The sequence below is a fragment of the Danio rerio genome, chromosome 19 (assembly GCF_049306965.1).
Source record: "Danio rerio strain Tuebingen ecotype United States chromosome 19, GRCz12tu, whole genome shotgun sequence".
Taxonomy (NCBI): Eukaryota; Metazoa; Chordata; class Actinopteri; order Cypriniformes; family Danionidae; genus Danio; species Danio rerio.
Window position 1 is genome coordinate 6,224,960 of NC_133194.1, and position 22,822 is coordinate 6,247,781.

At 36.9% G+C, this 22,822-nt stretch overlaps 1 protein-coding gene across 4 annotated transcripts in view; it reads left to right on the forward strand.

Moving 5' to 3' along the window:
* The first annotated feature begins 1,391 nt into the window (after positions 1 to 1,391).
* si:dkeyp-113d7.10 overlaps positions 1,392 to 22,822 on the forward strand; it is a 28,385-nt gene continuing 6,954 nt past the window's right edge. Inside the window, exons 1-5 of one of the 4 annotated variants that reach the window (XM_073931437.1) lie at positions 1,392 to 1,851; positions 9,351 to 9,662; positions 11,715 to 12,032; positions 12,263 to 12,352; positions 14,451 to 14,702. In XM_073931437.1, coding sequence (XP_073787538.1) covers positions 1,518 to 1,851; positions 9,351 to 9,662; positions 11,715 to 12,032; positions 12,263 to 12,352; positions 14,451 to 14,702 — 1,306 coding nt within the window. In that variant the 5' untranslated portion in view covers positions 1,392 to 1,517. Of the gene's footprint in view, positions 1,852 to 9,350; positions 9,663 to 11,714; positions 12,033 to 12,262; positions 12,353 to 14,450; positions 20,917 to 22,822 lie in introns of those variants that run through there. The other 3 variants (XM_009293997.5, XM_073931438.1, XM_009293998.5) reach the window with 3 other exon arrangements.

Genomic DNA, 22,822 nt, shown 5'->3' on the forward strand with positions numbered 1-22,822 from the left:
CATTGAGACTATGATGACAAAAATCAGATGGTATATGATCAAAAACATGATGGTTTCATAAACGTATAAAGCATCATATTCACAGATCTTTGAATGAACATAAAAATACCAAGTTATGAATATATTTGCTTGAGTATTGTTGTGTGTAAATATAATATACAGGAGTATTTTGTCCTGTTTATGGTCACATCTTTTGTGCGCCATTTTGAGCTCCTATTGGTTCGCTTAGACATCTTTCTTGTCACGTTCATGCCTAAACAGAGCTTGTTTAAGTGGACTCAGACTTTGGTGTGTGTTTTGTGTTTGGTGCACATTAAGCTTCAGTTGCCAGTGTTCACACTTTAGGTGTTCACAATTCTGCAAATGAAGCTCAGTAAAATATCAGTCTCAAGGTTAATTTAAATCAAACCAAACCTGCCAAGTGTGAACACACTTTTAATATAGCTCCTCCAACACCATATGCCAACTTGCCAGGAAACAAATATATTTATAACTTGACATTTTATGTCTATTTAAAGATCTGGGAAGATCTTGATTTTGAAGATTAAACCATTATTTCACTCATATTGGCATCTTATTTTCTCAAAAGTTGTTTGAAACATTAATGTTGACACTATTTGATGCTTTTTATGTTTATGAAATCATCTTGTCTTTGACCCATATACCATTGCATAATGTTGTTTGTTAAAAGTTCTACTGCAGTCAAACCCCTTTCTCTGATTTCTGGGTGTGGTCAGTTTGATAAATAAATACATAAATAATCTTAACTGCACGTATGGTCGTTTTAAACAATCCATTTAAATGTTTCAAATGCACCCAACGCTATATTTATCTTAACATATACACGCTGCAGCTCAATATCAACGCGCCACACGACACACCACACATTTGAATCTGTAATCTACCATGATACTCGCCCCGCCTTCCTCTTAGATCATGCAGCGGCCGTTTTACCACATTCAAAGTAGAAGAGCGCGCGAAAAACTGTTTGTTATCAGAGGCAGTCATTTGGAAGGGGTATTTTAAATAACACCCTTAACAAAAACAGGATATTATAAAATAGAAATAATAGCTACTATTACACAGTAAAACAAAAGTGTGTTGAACAAATGGGGTCAGTTACGCGCCATTAATTTGAAAGCTACAACATGTCAGTTACTCAAACATTCAAACAGCTGCGCTGAACGACGGTTATTGACCGTTAAGGAAAATATTCGCTTGTTGTTTGCTAATGTTTTACTATAGGTTAGGTCCGCAAGACGCTTTCATATTTAGGGCAAAATGGCGCGAGGGAAGATGTGCTTGCAGTCTATTCAGACTCCCAATGCGACTTTTTGAGGTGCACTACGGTACAGCAGACTGAGGGGTGTATACATCCACGACGTGTTTCAGGCGAGAAAGGGGTGACTGTTCGTTTCTAAGCAGTTGTTCTGGGGGGACTTCTGCATGTTTAACACTATTTTGGGAGGTGGGAAGAGGAAGAATGAAAGAGGTCTTCCAACGGAGCGGTCGTAAACATGAACGGTGCCCTGTACATTTCGTTTTTCCAAGGTCAGCTGGAGTCCGCACTGGAGCAGGTAGTGCAGCTCGCCGTTCAGGAAATCACCAAGACTGTTGGGGCCACTTTGAATTCAATGCTATTGGAAACGGCCACCAAAGAGCAGGAAAATCAGCGTTTGAGGGCGACCCTGCAGTCTCGGGAGCAAGCATACGGCGGTAACGGGAAAAGCAATGCGGCTAAAGGGAAAACAAACACGAATGATGGAACAAAGCAACACACCCCCAGTCGGAGCCCTGAATGTGGCGTTCAGTCTGAGACGCTCAGGCGTGAACAGAAAGAGCGAGCAGTTGGTAAGGTTATTTGAGTGTAAGGTGTGCTTAATATTGAATCCTGTAGGATGAATCTTTCATTGAAGCGCCCATCTTCGCGATACAGGTCTGCCTCGATGGCTTGCTGCGCAGTGACGAGGTTTCTAAAAACAAGGGTAAACACCATTTTGAACGGAAGGAGGAAGTCATAATAAACTTAGACCCATGCATTTCGGTTTCATGATTGGTGGTTCAACGCACATTTGTTTCAGAAGCATGGCACTAATGACCCTGCAGTAAACCCCGACTATGGGAAAATCCAGTTTTAGATAGTATTGGATGTTTTTTATGTGGTTGACCAGTCATCATGTTCTCAAAACCCAAATTAAGCTGTTTTTCTGATGGTCTTAGATGGTCCATCACCTTGCACCAAGTTATGACCTTAGACTTGTAAGAAAGGCATGCAGGGATTTCAGGCATTTCAGAGAAATTTAAGGCCCTTAAAAAGTCTTAAATGCTGTTTTACATTGTCTTACATTTTGTATAGTTTTGCATTATACAACTTCTAGATGTATGACAAAGTTTGCCTTAATTTAATCTGCCAATTATGTAGTGCTGTGTGTGGTTTTTAAATTATATATATTTAATTTATTTAAATTATTATATATATATATAATTAAATGCATCACTGCATTGAAGAGAAAAAAAAACTAACAAATGTTAGGAAAGAGAGAAAAATATATTTACAAAGCCTCAATCATTAAGAAAAAGATTATCATAAGCTTTAAGAAATGCATTATTCTTAATAAATTTAAGAGATTCAACGATTAATACATTTTAGCATGGAAAATATTAAGTCTAGGTATTGTCTTAGGAACTAATTTTTGTGTATAAAATGTACAATGTAACACAAAAACGTTAATAATAAGATCAAGAACATGATCAGTACCTGAAAAGTACAGAAATAAATCTTTTGTAGGCAAATTTAAGCTGTGCAGTTTATGAAATCCCTAAAATCCTGCTAGATTTGACATCACATTGCTTTGTGTACTGTTGTAACTAAGACAACACTGTTATTCCTGCTTTTCTTTAGGCACCACCTACTTTACTGTAAGTTGTCCCCAATTTTACTGGTTGAAACCTAAAGTGGCGATGAGGTCTTAAAATATATGAAAAGGGTCTTTTAAGGTATTGAATTTCACTCTCGAATTCCTGTATATACCCTGATTATACTAGTTAGTTACAATTATGAGCAGCTAATCACATTTCAGTGATTTTATTTGCAAGTATAACTAATTATTGTACTAAATTTGAGTTTGTAATTAAGCTTAATTCAATTCAGTTAATCTTTTGTATCTATAGTGCTTTTACAGTGTAGATTGTGTGAGAAATAGAGAACAATAGCCCAAAATATTTCCACTACACCAGAGGAAGTGTGCAATTTTGCATAATCGTGCTGCAGAAAAACAAGACATTGTCTCAGGCAGAATGTTATGTCTTTTGTTGAAGAGAATCATCTGATTGAAGGAAGTTTTTGATGTCTTGCCTGTGAAATGAATCTTAGTCAGCAGTATTCAGGCCTGTTGAGGCATGTATACAGAGACAGTTTGATGTTTGAGTATGGCTGACTTGTTATGACTGCAGCCAGTGGCTGGTTGGGGTGATGACGCTACTGTCGTTGAGCTGCTCCTTAGCGCTGCTTTTCATACTGCGGTGACGGTAGCCATGGGGAGGGTGCCTTTGCATTACATTTTAGCCAATGATGGTGGCTGGAGGAAGCCACACCTACCAAACCCTGCGGAGGGTATCTATGGTTGGGGTTTGAGGGGGGGGGGGAGTATCTTGGGAGCTTTCATCCTACATAAGCAGATACTGCAGCCAAATAACAAAGGAGACCAGTGATCCGCTTTACACGTCAACATGGCTTGGAAATGCATGCAAAGTCTTTCTTTTTCAGATATGAACTTCATGGTTTTGTTTAGATACACCAATAGAGTCTAAGGAATTGTATTTGCGCAGTGTTGAATGGGTTAATCTCTATTTAATCCTGCAGTGTTCTTGAAGGTAACATCTGGGCTGAAGAGTAAGGATGTCCTACTGACCTAGAGCCAGCGGGAGAGTTTCAGGTCATTTGAGACCACTGTTGCATTGCCACTGTTGATGGCTTGCAAACAAAAAAAACCTCCCCCTAATGTATCACATTCACTACAACACTAGATTTTGGGTTAACCAAATTTCCTTGAGCTCTGCTTGACCTAGTCCTTGTATGACGTGTATTCTGTGACGTCTTTCTTAAAAAACGCAAATCAGCACAACATTCAAAATTGCAACGCTGCAGTCCTGCAGATTTAACGTTTGTATTGTTTTTTATGCAGCTGAAGGGGTGGTCACACTACACCTTTTGTTCTGTTGACTTCCATTCATACACACGTGAATGCAGAAGAGTGCAATTGCAAGCTCATGTGAAAAAATTCCACATTTCGTTGCATTCCTGTGTGGTGAGCTGTGAATTGTTATCACGTGAAGCTGTGTGACCAATAGAGGATAGACACATCATTGCATGACCTTTAAGCTAGGTTAAACACATGCATTAAAAAGCATCATAGAAAAGTCAATTTTTTTATTTTTAGTTTTGCATTTAATATGAATAAAATTGAGTTATTATGTACAATTTATGTTTGTAAAAAGAACATGATGCCGTTGAACAAATTTTGCAGACTTAAAATTTGGATTACGTGCTGTCGTTTTCCCTTTAGTTTATTCATTTAATCACATTTACAGCTTCTTGCAAATTTTCTGTAGATGAACATATACTGTATATGTAAATTATATTAAATTTAACATAATTTCCTGTTAAATTTTAATTCCTTTAATTTTTCCCCCACAATTTAAGATTAGGAGAAATTATATTTTTATAATAACACATTTCTAAAAACAATAGTTTTAATAACTAATATGTAATAACTGATTTCTTTTATCTTTGCCATGATGTCAGTATATAATATTTGACTAGATATTTTTCAAGACACTTGTATTTAGCTTAAAGTGACATTTAAAGGCTTTACTATGTTAATTAGGCAAGTCATTGTATTATGATGGTTTGTTTTGTTGACAATTGAAAAATATATTACTTAAGGGGGCTAATAATATTGACCTTAAAACAGCTTTTATTCTAGCCAAAATAAAACAAATAATACTTTCTCCAGAAGAAAAAATATTATAAGAAATACTGTGAAAAAATTCCTTGGTCTGTTAAACATCATTTGGGAAATGACGAAAACTTCATAGTAGAGCAAATCATTTTGACTTCAATTATGTAGTCAATTGTAGATATTATGTAGCCATGTGCTGGTATAAGTTCTAACTTCTGACAGTTTGATAATCTTGGATAAAAATATCACAGTATTGTGATCAATGCTCTAAAATAAGTTATTTTTAAATGTCTGGGTAAAAAAAAAAGACTCATTTTTTTCTCATTTTTTCTCGTTTTATTTTAGGAAACATTTTTAATAGGGATGCTCCAAACTAGATTTTCGAAGCCGATACAGAGTACCAGTTCCTTGTCATGATGATCGGCCTAAAGTTCTTTGTCATGAAGATCGGCCTATATTGAGTACCAATTATGATGCTTTAAGCTGTATAATGCACAAAGCACGAATTCTACAGTTTTACAACCTTAAAGGGCTCCACAGACTATTAAAATAAAATGTCCTATTGTTGCACAAACGTGTGAGCATTTTAGTGACTTTTGCACATGCAACATCATATGTTGTAGATAAACCAGTAAAGATGACACTAGCATTTACAAACTAAAGAGGCATCGGCAGTCATTTGGAACTATAGTATCGCGATACTACAATAGTCCCGGTAAACCATGCAACCCTAGCTGATATCGATCTTCGGTCGATCGATTGGAGCATCCCTAATTTATAACATTTTGGCTAAATAATTCTGGTCTCTTCGTTGTTTTCACAAAATACAGATTTCTATACAACACTTTTAGAAAACACATTAAATACCCTTACTTATACCTTAGGAACGGTATTACAGAAAATGTTAGCCATTTTAAAACCTTGACTTTTCCAAACCGCGGTAAACCTTGAAACCGGTTATCGTCCCCAGTCTAATATTTCGTATAGATATTTTTGTGGTTGTACCGGTTAAAATGTTGGTCTGCCAGAAAGAAACCAATTTATTTTTTTTATTTTTTTGAGCATTGGAAATGAAATCAAATAGATTTTTAATGCACTTTTTAATGCTCGTCAATGATTCATTAATGCACATTACTCCATGAAAATAAAAGCTCCTGAAACTACTCTTTTTTTTTTTGATGGATGTGATGAAGCGCCTTTCAGCCTCTCCTCTGTATGATTCATGATCTATTCAATTGCCAGAGGACAGTCAAGTTATGCCCTACAATTCTTTTCATTGAATATCCCATTTCACTCTGCAGTTCATCATTTTACTAAAGTAAAATGGGTCATGAATGTCATTTCATGTTGTCTAGACAGTACTGCGCATTTTAAGCATTAGTGTCAGTTAGGGTGGAAAATAGCCAAGAGTTTATTAAAAAAATCTTATCACACATTTTTTATTATTAACTGCTGCAGGAATCATATATCATAATTGTTTGCAGTATGTATATCCCAATAAAACCTATATATATGCATTTGCAGATGCTTTTTTAAATATTTCCCAAATTATGTTTAACTGAGCAAGTAAGAATCAGTGTTAAAAAAAAACCTCTTTCAGTTAAACAAATATACAGGGGGCTAATAATTTTGGAGGGCTAATAATTCTGACTTCAAATGTATATGTATGTGACACTTGGTAATATAACATGCACAATTTGCTCTAAAGTAAAGCATTTGGTGGAGTTTTTAGATTTGGCTCAAAATGGGCTCCATACAGTCAGTGAGGAATGGAGTGGACTGCATGCTGTGCATTTTAAAGGCCTCGCTGCTGCAGGGAGGTACATTTTATACAAGGTACAAGATTGCGTCTAACTCAAAATTCAGACCTGCAGTACTTGCTTCCCATTTGATTTCATGCCAAAGACTGGCACAAGCTGAAGTGCTGAGGAAATTACTGAGGGATTAGCTACGATTCCTCCTCTCCCCAGATTTTGGATTCTAAACATTTAAACTTGAAGGCATTGTTTAGACATAAATAAATAAAAATTAAAAAAAGCTTTCTTCACCCTCTGGCCAGTATCTTAGGTGCATTGTTAGGTGTTGCACAGGTTCAATTATGTTTGCCTTTATTTTTTTTCAAAGTGCCTTTAGCTATGTTTCCATTCACCTATATCTATTCACATTTTGGAGTCTATATATTAGTTGAAGTCAGAGTTATTAGCCCCCTGTTTATTTTTTTCCCAACTTCTGTTCGGTAATTTGGCAAATCATTGTATAATGATGGTTTAATCTGTCGACAATCAAAAAAGAACAAAGGGGCCTAATAATATTGACCGTAAAATGTTTTTTTAAAAGTTTAAAACTGCTTTTTATTCTTGCCGAAATAAAACAAATGAGACTTTCTCCAGAAGAAAAAATATTATAGTAAATACTGTGAAAAAATCCTTAATTTGGGAACTATTTAAAGAGAAAAAAAAACACAGGAAGGAGTGCTAAGATTAAAAATACATTTTGAAAATGTGCATAAACTTGTATGAGGACAACCGAGTAAAATAAACATTTTTATCTGATAAGAAAAAGTGGACAAACTATGATGGAAACACTTTTTCTGAATGAAGTCCAGCTACACATCAAAAATTGCATGTAATTTTTGTTTTACTGATCATGTGATGACAAAAAAAAAAGACTCAACTGGATGGCATTTTGCATTGCATTATAGATGGCATTAATGTTGTTTTGGTCATTCTAAAATCTTTCAGTTAGTGTCTGTCGTCTGTTATAACCTTCCACACTGTAAAATATCTCTTGGGTGTTTCAATATTTTGGAATTCACAAGTGTTTTCCACTTATTTAAGGTTGTGTAATGATCTCTGTCGACTTTTGACGTTGAAAATTCAACTGTACAGTCTAACAAAGTAATTTTTTATTGGCATTTTAGTAGTTTGAATTAATGTATACAAAATAATATATAGAGATAGAGAAATAAGTTTGTAAAATAACAGAAAATGTACTGGCTGTTTATTACAGTTTTGTAGCGTAATATACAACTCCAGCCCTAGACAATATATCACTTTCAACTATTAATGTTAATAAAAATCACTTTTTCAAAATTTTCAATGTTAAAAATTGTTAGAAAGAACAAGGTTCCATAATGCAATTCGAAAGCATAAATAAATAGGTAAAAATAAAAACATCAATCACAAAATACAGGAAGCCGCTATTTTACGAATATTTAGAATGCACTTCGAAAAGCCACCGCTCTTTCATGGTTTCATTTTTGTCCTTCATGCACAAGTTATTTATTACATAAGAAAAATAGTTCCACAGTGGCTTCTCAAAATTTGACATTTGTAAAAATTTGACATCAATTTGTTGTTTGTCTCATTGGATATGATGCTTTATTCACAAAAACACTATTTCAGTTTTACGCATAAGTGTAATTCGCATCTTTAGAATAAAAAAAAAAACTTTTGGCTTGAATTTATTTGATCACTGAAAAATGTTGTCTGAGCTAAAAAAAAACCTTAACAGAAACTCCTTTTATTTTTTTCTGGAAATATTATTTATGTACCATGCAATAATCTATTATCATCGTAAAAAGGAACTCAATTCAATCTTCATAGTCCACAAACCCCATTTTGAAAATCGCTTATTTGATAATCATAAGTATTAAAACATTAATATTGCATTGTCACTGTGGTTCAGTGGTTAGCACTGTCGCCTCATAGCAAGTAGGTCTCTGGTTCAAGTCCCGGCTGGGCCAGTTGGCATTTCTGTGTGGAGTTTGTATGTTCTCTCTTGGTTTCCTCTAGTTTCCCCCACAGTTCAAGCACATGCACCATAGGTGAATTAAATAAATTAAATTGGCCGCAGTATATGAGTGTGAATTCATGTGAATGTGAGAGTGTATGGGTGTTTCGCAGTACTGGGTTGTGGCTGGAAGGGCATCCGCTGCGTGAAAAATGCTGGGATAATTGGCGGTTCATTCCACTGTGGCGACCCCTGATAAATAAGGGACTAAGCTGAAGGAAAATGAATGGATGAATGTTGCAATATAGGCCAGGCTTAAAATATACACTGTAACAGCAGCACCTGCTCCATCTCTCCATCAAGAGGAACACATCCATAGTGGCATTTTTCTTCGATTGCTTCACATCTTGACATAGCGTAATTGAGGCTTTAAATCTGAACTTTTCTCGCTGAAAGTAAAGAGCGAAGCAAATTGGTGTGATTCTCATAAATGTCATCCAGCCGTCTTATTTTGTGCAGTTTGCCACAGCAGTGCAGAAAAAGAGATTAGAGCTCCTCCAGGCAATAACCACCTGTTTTTGTCACAAGAAATAGACAGATGGCTTTTTTCACGGAGTAAATGTATCATAATGTTCGCTGTTTTGTCTCCATTTCAAGGTCAGTTGAAATCCGTCATGGAGCACGTGCTGGAATTCGCAGTTCGTGAGCTGACCAAAATTGTGGAGGACAGTTTCGACGACCTGCTCTTGGAGTTCACCAAGAAAGAGCGGGAAAACCACACCTTGAAAGAACAGCTACAGGACAAGAAAGTAGTGGAGGACAATAAGGCTGTTACTGTGGAAACGGAAGATCAGGATAATGACTCTGCTTCTCCGAGCAGTTCCAAAGTGGAAAAGCAAGAGTCGAAAAGCCTCCAGGACCAATCGCCCAAAAAAGAGTGGGAAAAGGAGCAGACTGAATCCACCAACGGTACAAACAGTCTTCTCTAATGTTCGATATTAAGAATGTACGTAAACTACAGTTTAAGAGTTAAAGGTCGGGAAGTTTTGAAGAGTTTTTTTTCACAGGTGCAGCATTTTAGTTAAACATGCTGTAAAATAGTAATATAGCTTCTTTTAAAAAGTGCTGGGCAATGATTATTTGCATCCAAAATAAAAGTTTGTGAAGTCTGTGAAAAAATCACACCTGAGCAATTCACGTGACTTCATTCTTCATATGAGAGGCATCTTTAAGCTGGCCTCACCAAAAAAGCCTTTTATATCAAGTATTAAATACATTTCAGTAGTTCAGCACTTTTTCCTTGTGTCATTCCATCGTTATTACACAACCACTCCATGTAATACAACCACTTATAACGTGCAAATAATCATTGCCCAGCTCAAATTTTAAATAATTACAATTTACTTGACATAATTACTTGACATAACTGCTTTCTTTTGTCATCTAAATAAATGTAATGTATTCCTGGGATGCAAAGCTGAAATTTCAGCATCATTTACTGTCACGTGATCCTTTAGAAATCATTCTAATATGCTATGTAGTAGTAATAGCAGTCATTAGTGTCACTTTTAATCAATTTAATACACCCTTGCTGAATAAAATTATTTTCACAAAGAAAAGAAAAACCTCTGGATTCAAGTTAGATAAAATTGCTCCTGATCAAATATGTCTGCTGGGAATGTTGTTATTTCATTTATTCATAAATAGCATTTGCTGTCTGCTTCTGTTTTCCCTGGCAATTACTTTTACTACTTTAAAGGGAAAAATTATTAAGTGATACATTGTTTGAACTGCTGAGTTCCAGTTAAAATTTAGTTTGAAGTTTTTTTTTTTTTTCTGTTTGTTCCACCCTGAGACTATTACGATTAGTTTTTCGACAATTAAAAAGTGTTAAAGTCTGTAAATTCTCCAAAGACTGTGACCATGTGTTTTTTTTAAAGAGTAAACCTTTCAGTCTCAACATTGTTTGTGTGGACTTTAATGAGAGTTCTACTTTGAGCCTTTATTTGTGTTTTATTTTGGTTTATTTTGTGTTTGGCTGGTCTTGCAAATACCCTCAGAACAAATATTTTATATTTTTTGTACTCCATTTGGTTGATTTATATCTACCTGGCGCCCAGATAAAAATATTCAGGGATAAAACTTCTTATTCAGTCAGTTTCTTTAAAATTGGAGTACACCAGCGCCACAACTACCTACACTAAAAGAATAATGAAAATCAAGTCGCTGTCCCAGTGGCGTTTATATAGTGTACCTCCACATCTTTCAGTCAAATTGCTTTGATTTTAAAGATTCAACTGGCTTTTTTTATATGGCTTTTTTTACCAGCAACCTAAATAGCCTCAGAATTAAGTTCATAATGTTTCTATGTTTTGATGGGATTTTAGGCTGGACATAGAGGTGTTCTCTGTTATTTGATAGTGATTCTGTGAGTTGCAGCTATCATGAGCAGTAAAAATATACACAAACATCTTTTAAATCAAATCCAATTCACTGCCAGTTTGTCTTTGACAGAAATCACTTCCGGTAGGCTTTTATGAGAAGGTGCTTGCAATTTGCGTTGGAAGCATGTATGTGCTTAAAATAGTCTAATGACAATGACTTAATTTGAATATGTGAAAGAGAAATTGCTAAGATGGGGACTTTTCAGCCTTTTAAAACAGTATGAAACTTAATTTCCACTTTTATTGGTGTGTTGTATTGGCAAGCATGGGTTTATTGTTCCACAGACGGGGGAAAAACGCTTTATTTCTTCCCATCTGTTCTTTGAGTTTCATTCAGAATTCTATTTTTAGGCTATTATGTAAAAACAAAGCAGAACTGGCCAACAATTTGTCCCAAGACTGCTAATATTAAACAGTCTTTAAGTTTTGTATTCTGTCAGATAATGCCTGGTAGACCTCTGTGCTGAAATATTCTCTTGTTTTTGAGCTATTCATTTATTTCAACTTGAAATCAATTTGCTAATATTTCAGGAGAACTAATAATTCTGACTTTAACTGTACTATTTGTTTCCATCAGAACCAGACAAGCAAACGGTCATTGCAGTGGCTCAGGACTGGGTGCCTATCCTAGATAAAGTCTTTGGGCAGAAGTGGTGCAGTGACCTCTGGCAAATCAAAGAGGTCACCACTAGTAAGGAGCAGCACACCGGCCTGAGCTCGGGCCCCATGACTGACATGGACAGTCTTATTCGGGAGACGCTCATGCCATCTTGCCTGGCCACTCAAAGGAGGCTGGAGCTTGAGGTGGGGCAGCCGCCTTGGTTGCAGGCAGACGATATGGAGGTTCTGTCTTTATCCTCTGAAGCCCAAGGCGTTCCTGTCGTCAGCTCCACAGGTAGGCTGTGCTATGTTGATGATCAAATAACGGGTCACACCAGTTTTCATGTGTTGTCACATCATAAGAATGCCCCCCTGGCGGGCAAAACATTAGTATCTCTCACGGACCGCCAAGTCACAGGCTGAGTAATTTCTCTTTTTTTCAGCCAAAATGCTGGATATTTGTTGTACAATATGGTTTAACATTAATAACCGGCAAGGAGACACACCTAATTTGTGCTTCTACAGAATTTCTTCAGAGACAGAACATCAAGAAAGGAGACATTTACGGATTTGTGCCGAATGGTAGCATCGGTGACCCAACAATAGCAATCCATGGTACCTGTCAGTTTTTTTTTTTATACACTTTCTATTCTTATTTGCAGGTCAATCAGTGCAATTAAAGAGTAAATTGAAATGCATAGTATAAATAGCAAAAGAGATTTCCCTACCATCAAATATCCATAAGAAATCGACGGCAAATATAAGAGCAGACACTTACGTGCTATAACGCCATCACCAATGACTACATCGCTGAGAAATATCCAGAAGATAACGTAAGTTATAAGAATGGGAGCTCTGACAGAGATATGAGTGTTTTAAATGACTGAAAAATGGATGTGGGTGCAGTACATGGATCTCAAGTGCCCACAATTTGCAGTTTGTGGGCATATCTCGGGTCTGTTGAAATGTGATCCAAATATTCATAGCTTAAAACAGATAGAAATATGATCAGATTGTGCTGCATTTCTGTGGAGATCCCAGTGTAGGTGCCATTACAGTCTTGGCACAGTTCACGTGACTTAAAAATTATCAATTGGGCAGGATCAGGCCGTCTGTCAGGCCAGTTTGTTTGTTGTGTTCCACATGTTACCTCTTGTTGAATTAGGGCGCACTCACACTATGCTATCCGAACCATGCCCAGGTGCCTTTACCGGATCGTTTGAGAAGTGTGAGTCCTCTGAATCGGACTGAGGTGTGGTTCAGTTGGCCGGGCCTGCCCCGGTTGAAAAAGGTGTGCCAGAGCGCGGTTCACTCGGGCTCAGGCGCAGTGCACTTGTAGTGTGAGTGCAAAGCCCATCTGAGCCAGAAACTGAAGACGAGGCGTGACTTTCAAGGGACTGTTTCATATGGATTTATGAATCATTCCTTCTGTTCAATGAACACAAACTGTCGCAGTTTACTAAAGAGGCAAACCCCTCACTGCACGACAGGTGCACCTTCAGCAAACCTCCTAATACCTGCAGAATGAATACTTTGATTATTTATATTTTATTTATTAAAAGTGGCCAATCTTTTCGGCGAAATATTTGAATGCATAATAAATGACTAAAATGATATAACTAAAGAAATCTCCACTGTGCTGAGCGAGAACGCTTCTCTTATGTTAAACTGAACAGCGTAGCATCAATGACGTAAGCGTGCTCGGGCTCAGATGCAATGTGAGTGCCGGCCGTCAGGTGGAGAAGGGAAGGGGGACAAGCGTGCTTTGGCAAGGTTCAAGGCAACTGTACATAGTGTAAGCACGCCCCTAGTGTCACAACTTGGCCTGATTAAGCACGTGTCAGACATTGGCAAAAGAGTACTTTAATTGGTTGTTTGGCATCGAATCAGAGCGTGAGATCAAAAACGTGTGAAGTGATGTAACCAAATAAACCGTTCAAGTCAAGGGGAAACGCAAAGAAACAATTGTATTGTAGTTTTGATGCTTTTGTCAAATATTTGCAACCGGTCAATCTACGTTCATACTCTCACCTATGGTCATGAGCTTTGTGTCATGACTGAAAGGACAAGATTTTGGATATACGAGGCAAAAATGAGTTTCATTCGCAGGGTGGCAGGGTGCACCCTCATAGATAGGGTGAGGAGCTCTGTCACCCGGGAGGAGTGCTCCTCCACATCGAGAGAAGTCTGCTGAGGTGAGTCGGGCATCTGTTTCGGATGCCTCCTAGACGCCTACCTAGGAAGATATTCCAGTCATGTCCCATCGGCAGAAGGCCAAGGGAAGACTCAGGACACGCTGATGGGACTATATCTCTCAGCTGGCCTGGGAACACCTCTGGATCTCCCTGGGGGAGCTGGAGTAAGTATCTGGGGAGAGGAAAGTCTAGGGTTCTCTCCTAAGACTGCTGCCCCTGCGACCCGGCCCCATGAAAGCGGATGAAAATGAATGATTTGCACAAGCAAATCTTTTCGTGATGAGTGACAAGTACTGTAAAAGTGGTACTGAACACTTTTTTGTAAGTGTGCATCACTAGTTCTAGTTTTCCTTTGTGGAATTTTGGTCGGCTGCCTTCTGTTTCATATGTTCACACACAGCTTTTTGGTCCTGATGCAGCTGATCTTGCACATTAGCTTGTTGTGTCCTAGGCTTAATACATCTAAAATTTGAACGCATATCAATGTTTCCTTCTTTTTTTTTTTTTTTTTTGCATAGGTGATGACTCTCAAATCAGATCCCCTTCAATGTTGCAAAGACTCCTGACACTCCCTTCCCAGTTGCTTGAGGATGACGATGAGTCAATGGATGCTGCTCCAAGTGTAGAAGCGTCCACGGAACCAGCCGATTCACAAAGCAGCAAAGGCCCAAAGAGTAACCAGAAGAGAAAGGAAGAAGAGAATGAAGATGAGGAGGACGACGAAGATGACGACGAGGCCACGAACAGATGCGAGTCCTCGAAACACAAAGGTAGGAGGAAATCCCATGCTTGCAAAGAGTGCGGGCGAAAGTTCAGTCGAGCACATCTTCTCAGAGCTCACCGGCAAACACATGAGGAGACGCCTAACCAGTGCCCACAATGCGGAAAGAGCTTCTCCCAGTCATCGAGACTCCAGGCTCACTTACGAACGCACACGGACAAAATCATGTAATCGGGGAATTTAGGAAATGAATTGAAAAAGGGAATGTTTGTTGTAATTTGGTCGAGACGGTAAATTTCATTTCAAGTTCTGCTAAAGAAAATGCAAAGCTTGTAGCCTTTTTTTGTTAGTTTGAAGGTACTCTGAGGATCTTCAGATGCTTTTTACCTTCATTTCAGTTCCCTAATTTTAGGGATTCAAATATCAACTGAAGAAACAACAAATGTCAGTAACGACAAGCTGTGTACGCATTGTAAATATCAAAGTAGGGCTGTACAGATCATCAGAATAAGAATCGAAGACTTTTTTTCATTAAGTGTGATTTTTCTTTTTCGTAACACAAGGTTTCAAAGACCTGTGTAAATATTTCAAACATAATATGAAGCTGTTGTGTAACAGAAGAGGAGCGCAGTTGTTACGTCTCTTGTAGCATGCTGGTGTTGTTTTTTCGTTTAACAAAGTTTTGAATGTGATCGAACAAACCAGAGTTAGTGTAACGCGTCTCCTGCGATCAAATCGACCATCTTTTTTGACTTTGAACTCAACATGAAATACCTCTTACGTTTTGATGTCATACTGGATTTTTTGGATATTTTTCATCAACCTGTCACAATGGATGGAAGATGGCGTACAGATTTTTAAAATGCACAATAGTCAACATTGCATGACGTGCACAACCAAGGAGCAGTTTGCAAGCAGGATGAAGAGAAAAGTTCATTTGAAAGAGACTTCAAGTTCCTAATCCTTCACCATATTCACAAAGAGGATCTGACTTTTCTGGTATCCTCGACTAGAGTAGCGTCTTCCTGTACTGATTACGTGTAGTGTTTGCTCTACATCTTGAACTTGGAGTAATGCTCAGTTGTTGATATGTTGTTTTTTTCCAGTGTCAATGGCATATATCTGAATATGGAGTCTTCCATATGGAAGTAGTTACCATTTCTAAAATGGCGGATGGTCCCTATATGTACACCTTATATCGACGGGAACGGTAACAGCGGATTCCCACTTGTTATGCACATTCCCGATCTCGACCCTGAAGTTTTTACAATATCCCTGCCAGTAATAAGCATGATGGGGAAAAAGTACAAGATGTTGCTCTCACTTTTTGGATCAATACCTCATCGGTGGGATCATATCTTTTGGGACTTCTGCAATATTAGAAGTTAAGATCCGAATCAAAAAAGTTTACAAAATGGAACGGGACCGGCTTTTGGCCTACACATTATTTGACTGTGCATTTAAAAATGTGGCTTATTTTTTTTTTCGTTTTATGCTATCTTTTGTCCCCATAGGAAGGTACCAAGAACTTGCAACCCAAAGATTACAATGAAGGGAAACCTTTTTTCGACCACATGTACTTTTTTATTATTATTATTATTACTATTATGGGCCATTACATGTTACATCATGACTCTTAAGCTTTTTTTGTACTGAGTATCTTCATTAGTAGATTATAATGAAGTATGTCATCTTTTGCTAGTGCCTAGATTTAACCGTTCTATAAGCCGATTAGCTCATAGTTTAGCACCCTACCTTTTGTTTGGATACTAATTACTTTATACTTGTGCTTAGTGCTCAGTTCTAGATTTTCTTTAACTGCGTAGTCAGTGATGATTTCCTTGTAATTACAAATGTTAATAAAAAAAATAAAAAAAACGTATAGATGAGCATAGAAACGACAGCCAAAAAAATTTAACAAATGTTTTCTTTCGTGGCCAGAATGACATTGAGTAAATGACAACTGGTTAGATTAGTAAAGTCTAAATTACTCTAGAGTTGTTGGAACTCAACAGGGACTGGTTATATTAGTTAAGCCCAAAGTATTCTTCTGTTTTTTTACGCGTACGTGAGGTAGATTTATAAATCCCAATAGCTGTGTTTTCATTGTTACTCCTCAAATTGCATTAAAACTTGGACGACACTTCATCTTTTAACCATAATAACTGTAATAATAATAACGGCTAGTTCTGTAGCTTTGAAATACATAAAAAAAAATCCATCATTATGACTTAAGACGAGAGAAAATAAACTAAAATGTTTTAGTTTTGTGTAAATATGGTATATGCACACAGACTTTTAATTTCAACCTGCCAGCCTCAGGGCTTCTGGTCAACTGCCATTCCATTATACAATTGCCATGTTTAAGGTTTGATTTCTTTAAAAGTCATTGATCTTCACTGCCTGATAGATATATGATATAAAGTGGGCCTCAGACTGGACAAGAAACACTGCATTAAAATCCATCTCCCCCTGGCATGTCTTTAAAATATTTTACCCCAATATTTTCAAGAGTTTCTGCTCTCGTCTGCTGATTTTGATTAGTCTCTTTCTTCTCGTTTTACACTTGAACAACTAAATGAATGCTTAAGTCTATTAAACTGAATGTATTGTAATTATATTATTACAAGATTGATGCTGTAAAAGGAGCCTTATGAAATTAAAAATAGTCAGAATAAACTTTCACTGAAAGTTTATCATTGGCTGAATAACACTATCTGTGCATAGAGCCCATAGATAACGTAAACAAAGCTCTAGAAGAAGCTGTTTACACTTTTTATCTTAAAAGCAAGTACACTTTTTTTGTTATGGTTATGCCTGGGTAGCCAGTTAAGTTTCAGTTTGATCACTCTTTGTTGTCATGGAGCAGCTGAGCTTTCTTGATGGTAGCTAAAGTCCAGAATTGGTGCAAACTGAACTGAAACTTAACTGGCTAGCCAGCTAATCTGCCGTCATGGTACAGACCCTTGCTGTTCACACTACTCCGGCATCTTCGACCCATGAAAATGGAGCATTTTGAAAATGCAGAAGACTCCATTTTAGTTTCGAAATGACGGCGATCATTTCAGTATAGATGCAAACTTTTGATAATCGAAGTTTGGCTATCCACAGTCACTCACTGACTGGTATTCTGGACTTGCGTATCATTCCCTGATTGATCAGGTGCTTTTAATATGATCGTTACAAAAGCAGTTCAGTTTTGACACCTTTCGGGTCAAATTAAGTGAAAAACTAATTGCTTATGTGCTGTATGGATAGAAAAATCCTACTGGAGGCTCACCATACTGTGCTTGGGGCAATTTGCATCACACACACACTGTATGCATACCCTAACGCATTGTTTCCTAACCACATTCCTGGAGGACCACCGCCACTGCAACTTTTGGATGTCTCTTATGTCAGGTCTTTCCGACTCTGCTAATGAGCTGAAGATCTGAATCAGGTGTGTTTGGTTTAGAACTTTAGAACTTTGGTTCGAAATCGCCTACTACTCAGTAGGTACTGCATTTGAATTTAAATGTATTACTCGACCCTTTAAAAATGTACGTTCTGTACAGTATAAATGTGAGTAGGTTGAATGACCGCCGATGTACTACATCCATCATTTTGTCATAATTAAGTAACCTACCCCCCGTCAACTGAGTCGCTCCCATTCATGAATTCTCTTGCGACGCATCATGGGATAGCTAAGCATCCATCAGATTCACACTTCAGAATCTCGCCGGAAGTAGTAGGTCATCTGTGTACTTCTCACATATCGTTTTTAAATTCTATGAAATCGGACATACTACTTTGCTCGCATACTATTTTTAGCGTACTATATAGTATGGAAGTATGCAATTTCAGACGCAGCCTGGAAAATTTTGTCCTCCTCCAGGAATGTGGTTGAGAAACACTGCCCAGACATGCATATAAAAACCGAAATATACTTTGGGCTTGAGGGCATTTTCACACCTGTAGATTCTTTGCTTTGTTCCAAAGTAGATTTACTTGGATCATTTTCTCAAGGCGACATGTCTATATAGGCCAACATTAGGCAATAAAGTCACATGCGAGTAAACTTCCTTGCCTTTGGTCATAGAGACTCATCTGAACTAAAGGAAGTAAAGATCTGCAGATTTATGGTGGTTTTCTTTGCTTTTTTTTTTTTTTTTTAAATGTGGTTTAAGTAGTTCTAAAATATTAGTCCGGCCAAATTTCACATGGTCTTTTTAAACTTTAGGATAATGCATGAGTTATTCTGATAGATATTAGCAAAACTAGTTGCAGTTAATATACATAACCCATCATAAATCAGGATAGAGCATGGGTGGTTAGGTTTTATGGTTTTCTCACCACTCCATAGATTGGATTCAAGTAGGGCAAGTGACCACGGAGCAATTGTTTGGTGCAGATCTGAACACGATTGCCTTCTTTTATGCCTAAACAAACAAGCTTTTTAAAATGCACCAGGAAATGCTCTAAAAGAACAAGGTGTAGAGTTTGGTGTGTTGGCATGTACACTACCTGACAAAAGTCTTGTCGTCAATCCCAGTTGTAAGAGCAACAAATAATAATAACTTGACTTCTGAACCGCATCCCAATCATTACGAATACTACAGAAGACCTACTGGAACTAGCATGGACCCGAGATTCTCACAGAAATCAGTCAAGTTTGGTGAAGGAAAAAAATCATGGTTTGGGGTTACATTCAGTATGGGGTGTGCGAGAGATCTGCAGAGTGGATGGCAACATCAACAACCTGAGGCATCAAGACATTTGTGCTGACCATTACATGACAAACCACAGCAGAGGGCGAAATCTTCAGCAGGATAGCGCTCCTTCTCACACTTCAGCCTCCACATCAAAGTTCCTAAAAGCAAAGAAGGTCAACGTGCTCCAGGACTCACCAGCCCAGTCACCAGACATGAACATTATTGATCATATCTGGGGTAAGACGACAGAGGAATTGAAGATAAATCCAAAAAAGCTTGACGAACTCTGGAAGTCCTGCAAGATTGATTTGATTTTGAACTAAATGATCGACAAGAAGTTAAGTTATTATTTGTTGTTCCTAAAACTTGGATAGGCGACACAACTTTTGTCAGGTAGTGTATTCTAAGTCACAATAAGCAATTTAAATGAGTATTGAAGGACTTGAATTTTGCCTTTGACAGCCCCTTGTAGGCTCATCTATTTAAGAGCACCGATTAAAGTAAATTAGCATGCGAATCCATTTTGGGGCGTAGCTATTTATTCAGTTAGTATTGGCGAATGTGTGGTGTGGTTTCTTGTAAAAACGACATTGCAACTCTGTGCTGTATGTAGTGCCTGAAATTGTGTGTGCATTTGCGTCTGCAGTCGGTCATGATGGAACTTAACTGACTGGTGTTGATATCAGAAATTCATTGTTTTTTTTTATGAAGCAAAGCAAACAGAAGCCAAACAATCTGTAAAATGAGTTTGTGATGCAGTCCTTCATTCACCCACAGATCTGCATAATTCCTACAAACTTACTTGAAAATGTAGATGTTTTTAATGTTATGCATGATGATGACTTTTATCCTTTTTTTTTATAAATCTATTTGTGTATTGAAAATAACACTAGCTCTTATACCAGACCAATTGGATCATCTCTTTTTCCATGGATCATGGTCAGTAGTTTTAAGTTACTGCATAGTCGCTTTGAATTGATCTTAAGAGTTCAGCATTTGACCGGTAAATGCTTAGTATTAATTTTCTTTTCCCATTTGATTTTTCTCTTCAGTATATATTTTGCACTGTTACTCCAAACATCCATACCTCAGTTTTGTCGGTTGTCTGAAAGCATTACTTTGAAATCAGATGGGTTTTTTTGTTTTATCAGTTCATTATCTCAGGACTTGTTCATGTGATTTTAGCATATTTGGGTTTACATTCAGCAATTTTTGTCTAAATTTACAGGTCTAAATTAAAAAAGGGGGGATTGTCAAACTGATATGTGTGACTTTTCGAAAGTGCACAGCTAATTATGAACCACGTACATGGGAATTAAATGCTAAATCTTGTCAGTGTTGCACAACATTTCGGTCAGTGATGGTTACAAAAGGGAAGTTGTGTATATTTGTATTTTTGATTGGATGATTTTGTGAATGCCTGTTTTTTGAAACAACATTTGATTTCAATTTTTTCCCCCCCAAAAAAGGTGATTTTTTTTTTTTTAATCACTGAAATGTCTTTTAATGTGACTGGAAGTAGTTGTACATTTGAATTATGGCAATACATTAAAAGGTGGGAAAATGCAACTGTTACATTGTTCATTTTTATTTTAATTATTGAAACGGTCTGCTACATTAGGATTGGTCGTTTGTCTATATCTTTTCAATTCAATTCAAGATATAATTTGTTTATTGTCATGTGCACAGTAAGGAAACCCGTTTCCCTGTGCAATGAAATTCTTACTTTTCCGTCCACAGTGAAGTCATACACACAACATACACATCATACAGGACATACACACACACACACATATATATATATATATATATATATATATATATATATATATATATATATATATATATATAAACAAGTATACATACAAACAAGTGACAGAAGTATAATTATGAAATGTAAATATATAAATATCTATGAATGTAAACAATATAGAATACTGATTGTAGATTATTAATGAAAACATATGTAAACAGCGTATTGTGGTTCTTAAAATTGTGCGTATGCAAAAAGTGCCTATATATGCAGTGTATTTCTGAGCTGGACAATAGCAAGAATCTTTAAGGAATAGTTTTCCTAAAAGATTGCTTCACATTTCAGGGCTCATTTTACAACTCCCCTAGAGTAAACAGTCGAGTTTTACTATTTCTGAATCCATTCAACCAATCTCCATGTCTGGCGGGAGCACTTTTAGCTTAGCTTAGCATAAGTCATCGAATCGGATTGGACCCTTAGCATCTCACTCAAATAATTCAAAGTTTTTCTGATAATTTTCCTATAAAAAGCTTGACTCTTCTGAAGTTACATTGTGTGCTAAGACCAATGGTCTATGAAAAGTTGTTTTCTAATCAGAAAAATACTTTGAATGAGAGTAAAGTTGCTTGCCATATCGACTTTAAAATCAGTAGAGTCCAGATTTAAACAGGAAAACTATTGAAACTTTTAAAAAAATTGTGAGATGCTAATGTCTAATGTCTAATTCGATTAAATGATTTATGCTAAGCTAAAAGTGCTTCTGTTAGACCCCGAGATCAGCTGAATGGATTCAAAAACGGTTTCAAGCTATTTTAGGCTTTACTCTTTTGTTGGTACATTGTGTGCTCAGACCACTGGTCTATGAAAAGAAGGTGTTTTCTAATTTGTTAATTCGCCTGTTGTTTCCATGGTGCAGAAAAACTCCTTGAAAGAGAGTAATGTTCCTTGTCATAACGACTTTAAACATAGCAACTTTTCATTTTTTTGTCTGTTTCAGTTTCATTTTTTGGCTCAGTACATGATTTAACAACAGTAGAGTGCAGATTTCAATTAAAATACTTTTGAAACGTTTTTTTTTTATTATTATTATTGTGAGATGCTAATGGTCTAATCCGATTCAATGATTTATGCTAAGCTAAGCTAAAAGTGCTTCTGTCAGACCCGGAGGTCAACTGAATGGAAACTCCAACAGTTTTAAGCTTTACTCTTCTGTGCTTACATTTGTGTGCTTAGACCTCTGGTCTATGAAAAGTTGTTTTCTAATTTGTCAATGTGCCTGTTGTTGTCATGGTGCAGAAAAATTTCTTAAATGAGAGTAACATATCTGGTCATATCGACTTTAAACATAGCAACTTTTCATTTTCTGTCTGTCTCAGTACACGATGTAACAACAGTAGAGTCCAGATTTAAATGCTAATGGTCTAATCCGATTCAATGATTTATGCTAAGCTAAGCTAATAGTGCTTCTGCCAGCCCAGGAGATCAGCTGAATGGATTCAACAACAGAAAAACTCAACGTTTAACCTTAGGGGAGCGGTAAACAGCCTATTTTCAACAACAACAACAACAAAAAAGTAGTTATTTTAAGCATGGATGCACAGATGTGCAAAAGGCAACCAATAAAATGACCCAAAGGGTTTGGCTTTTTAATAAATTCTACAGTAAAGTCCTCCAGCTAGATGCAACTTAAAAAAAAAAAGACTTCCTGTTTTATGCTATTGT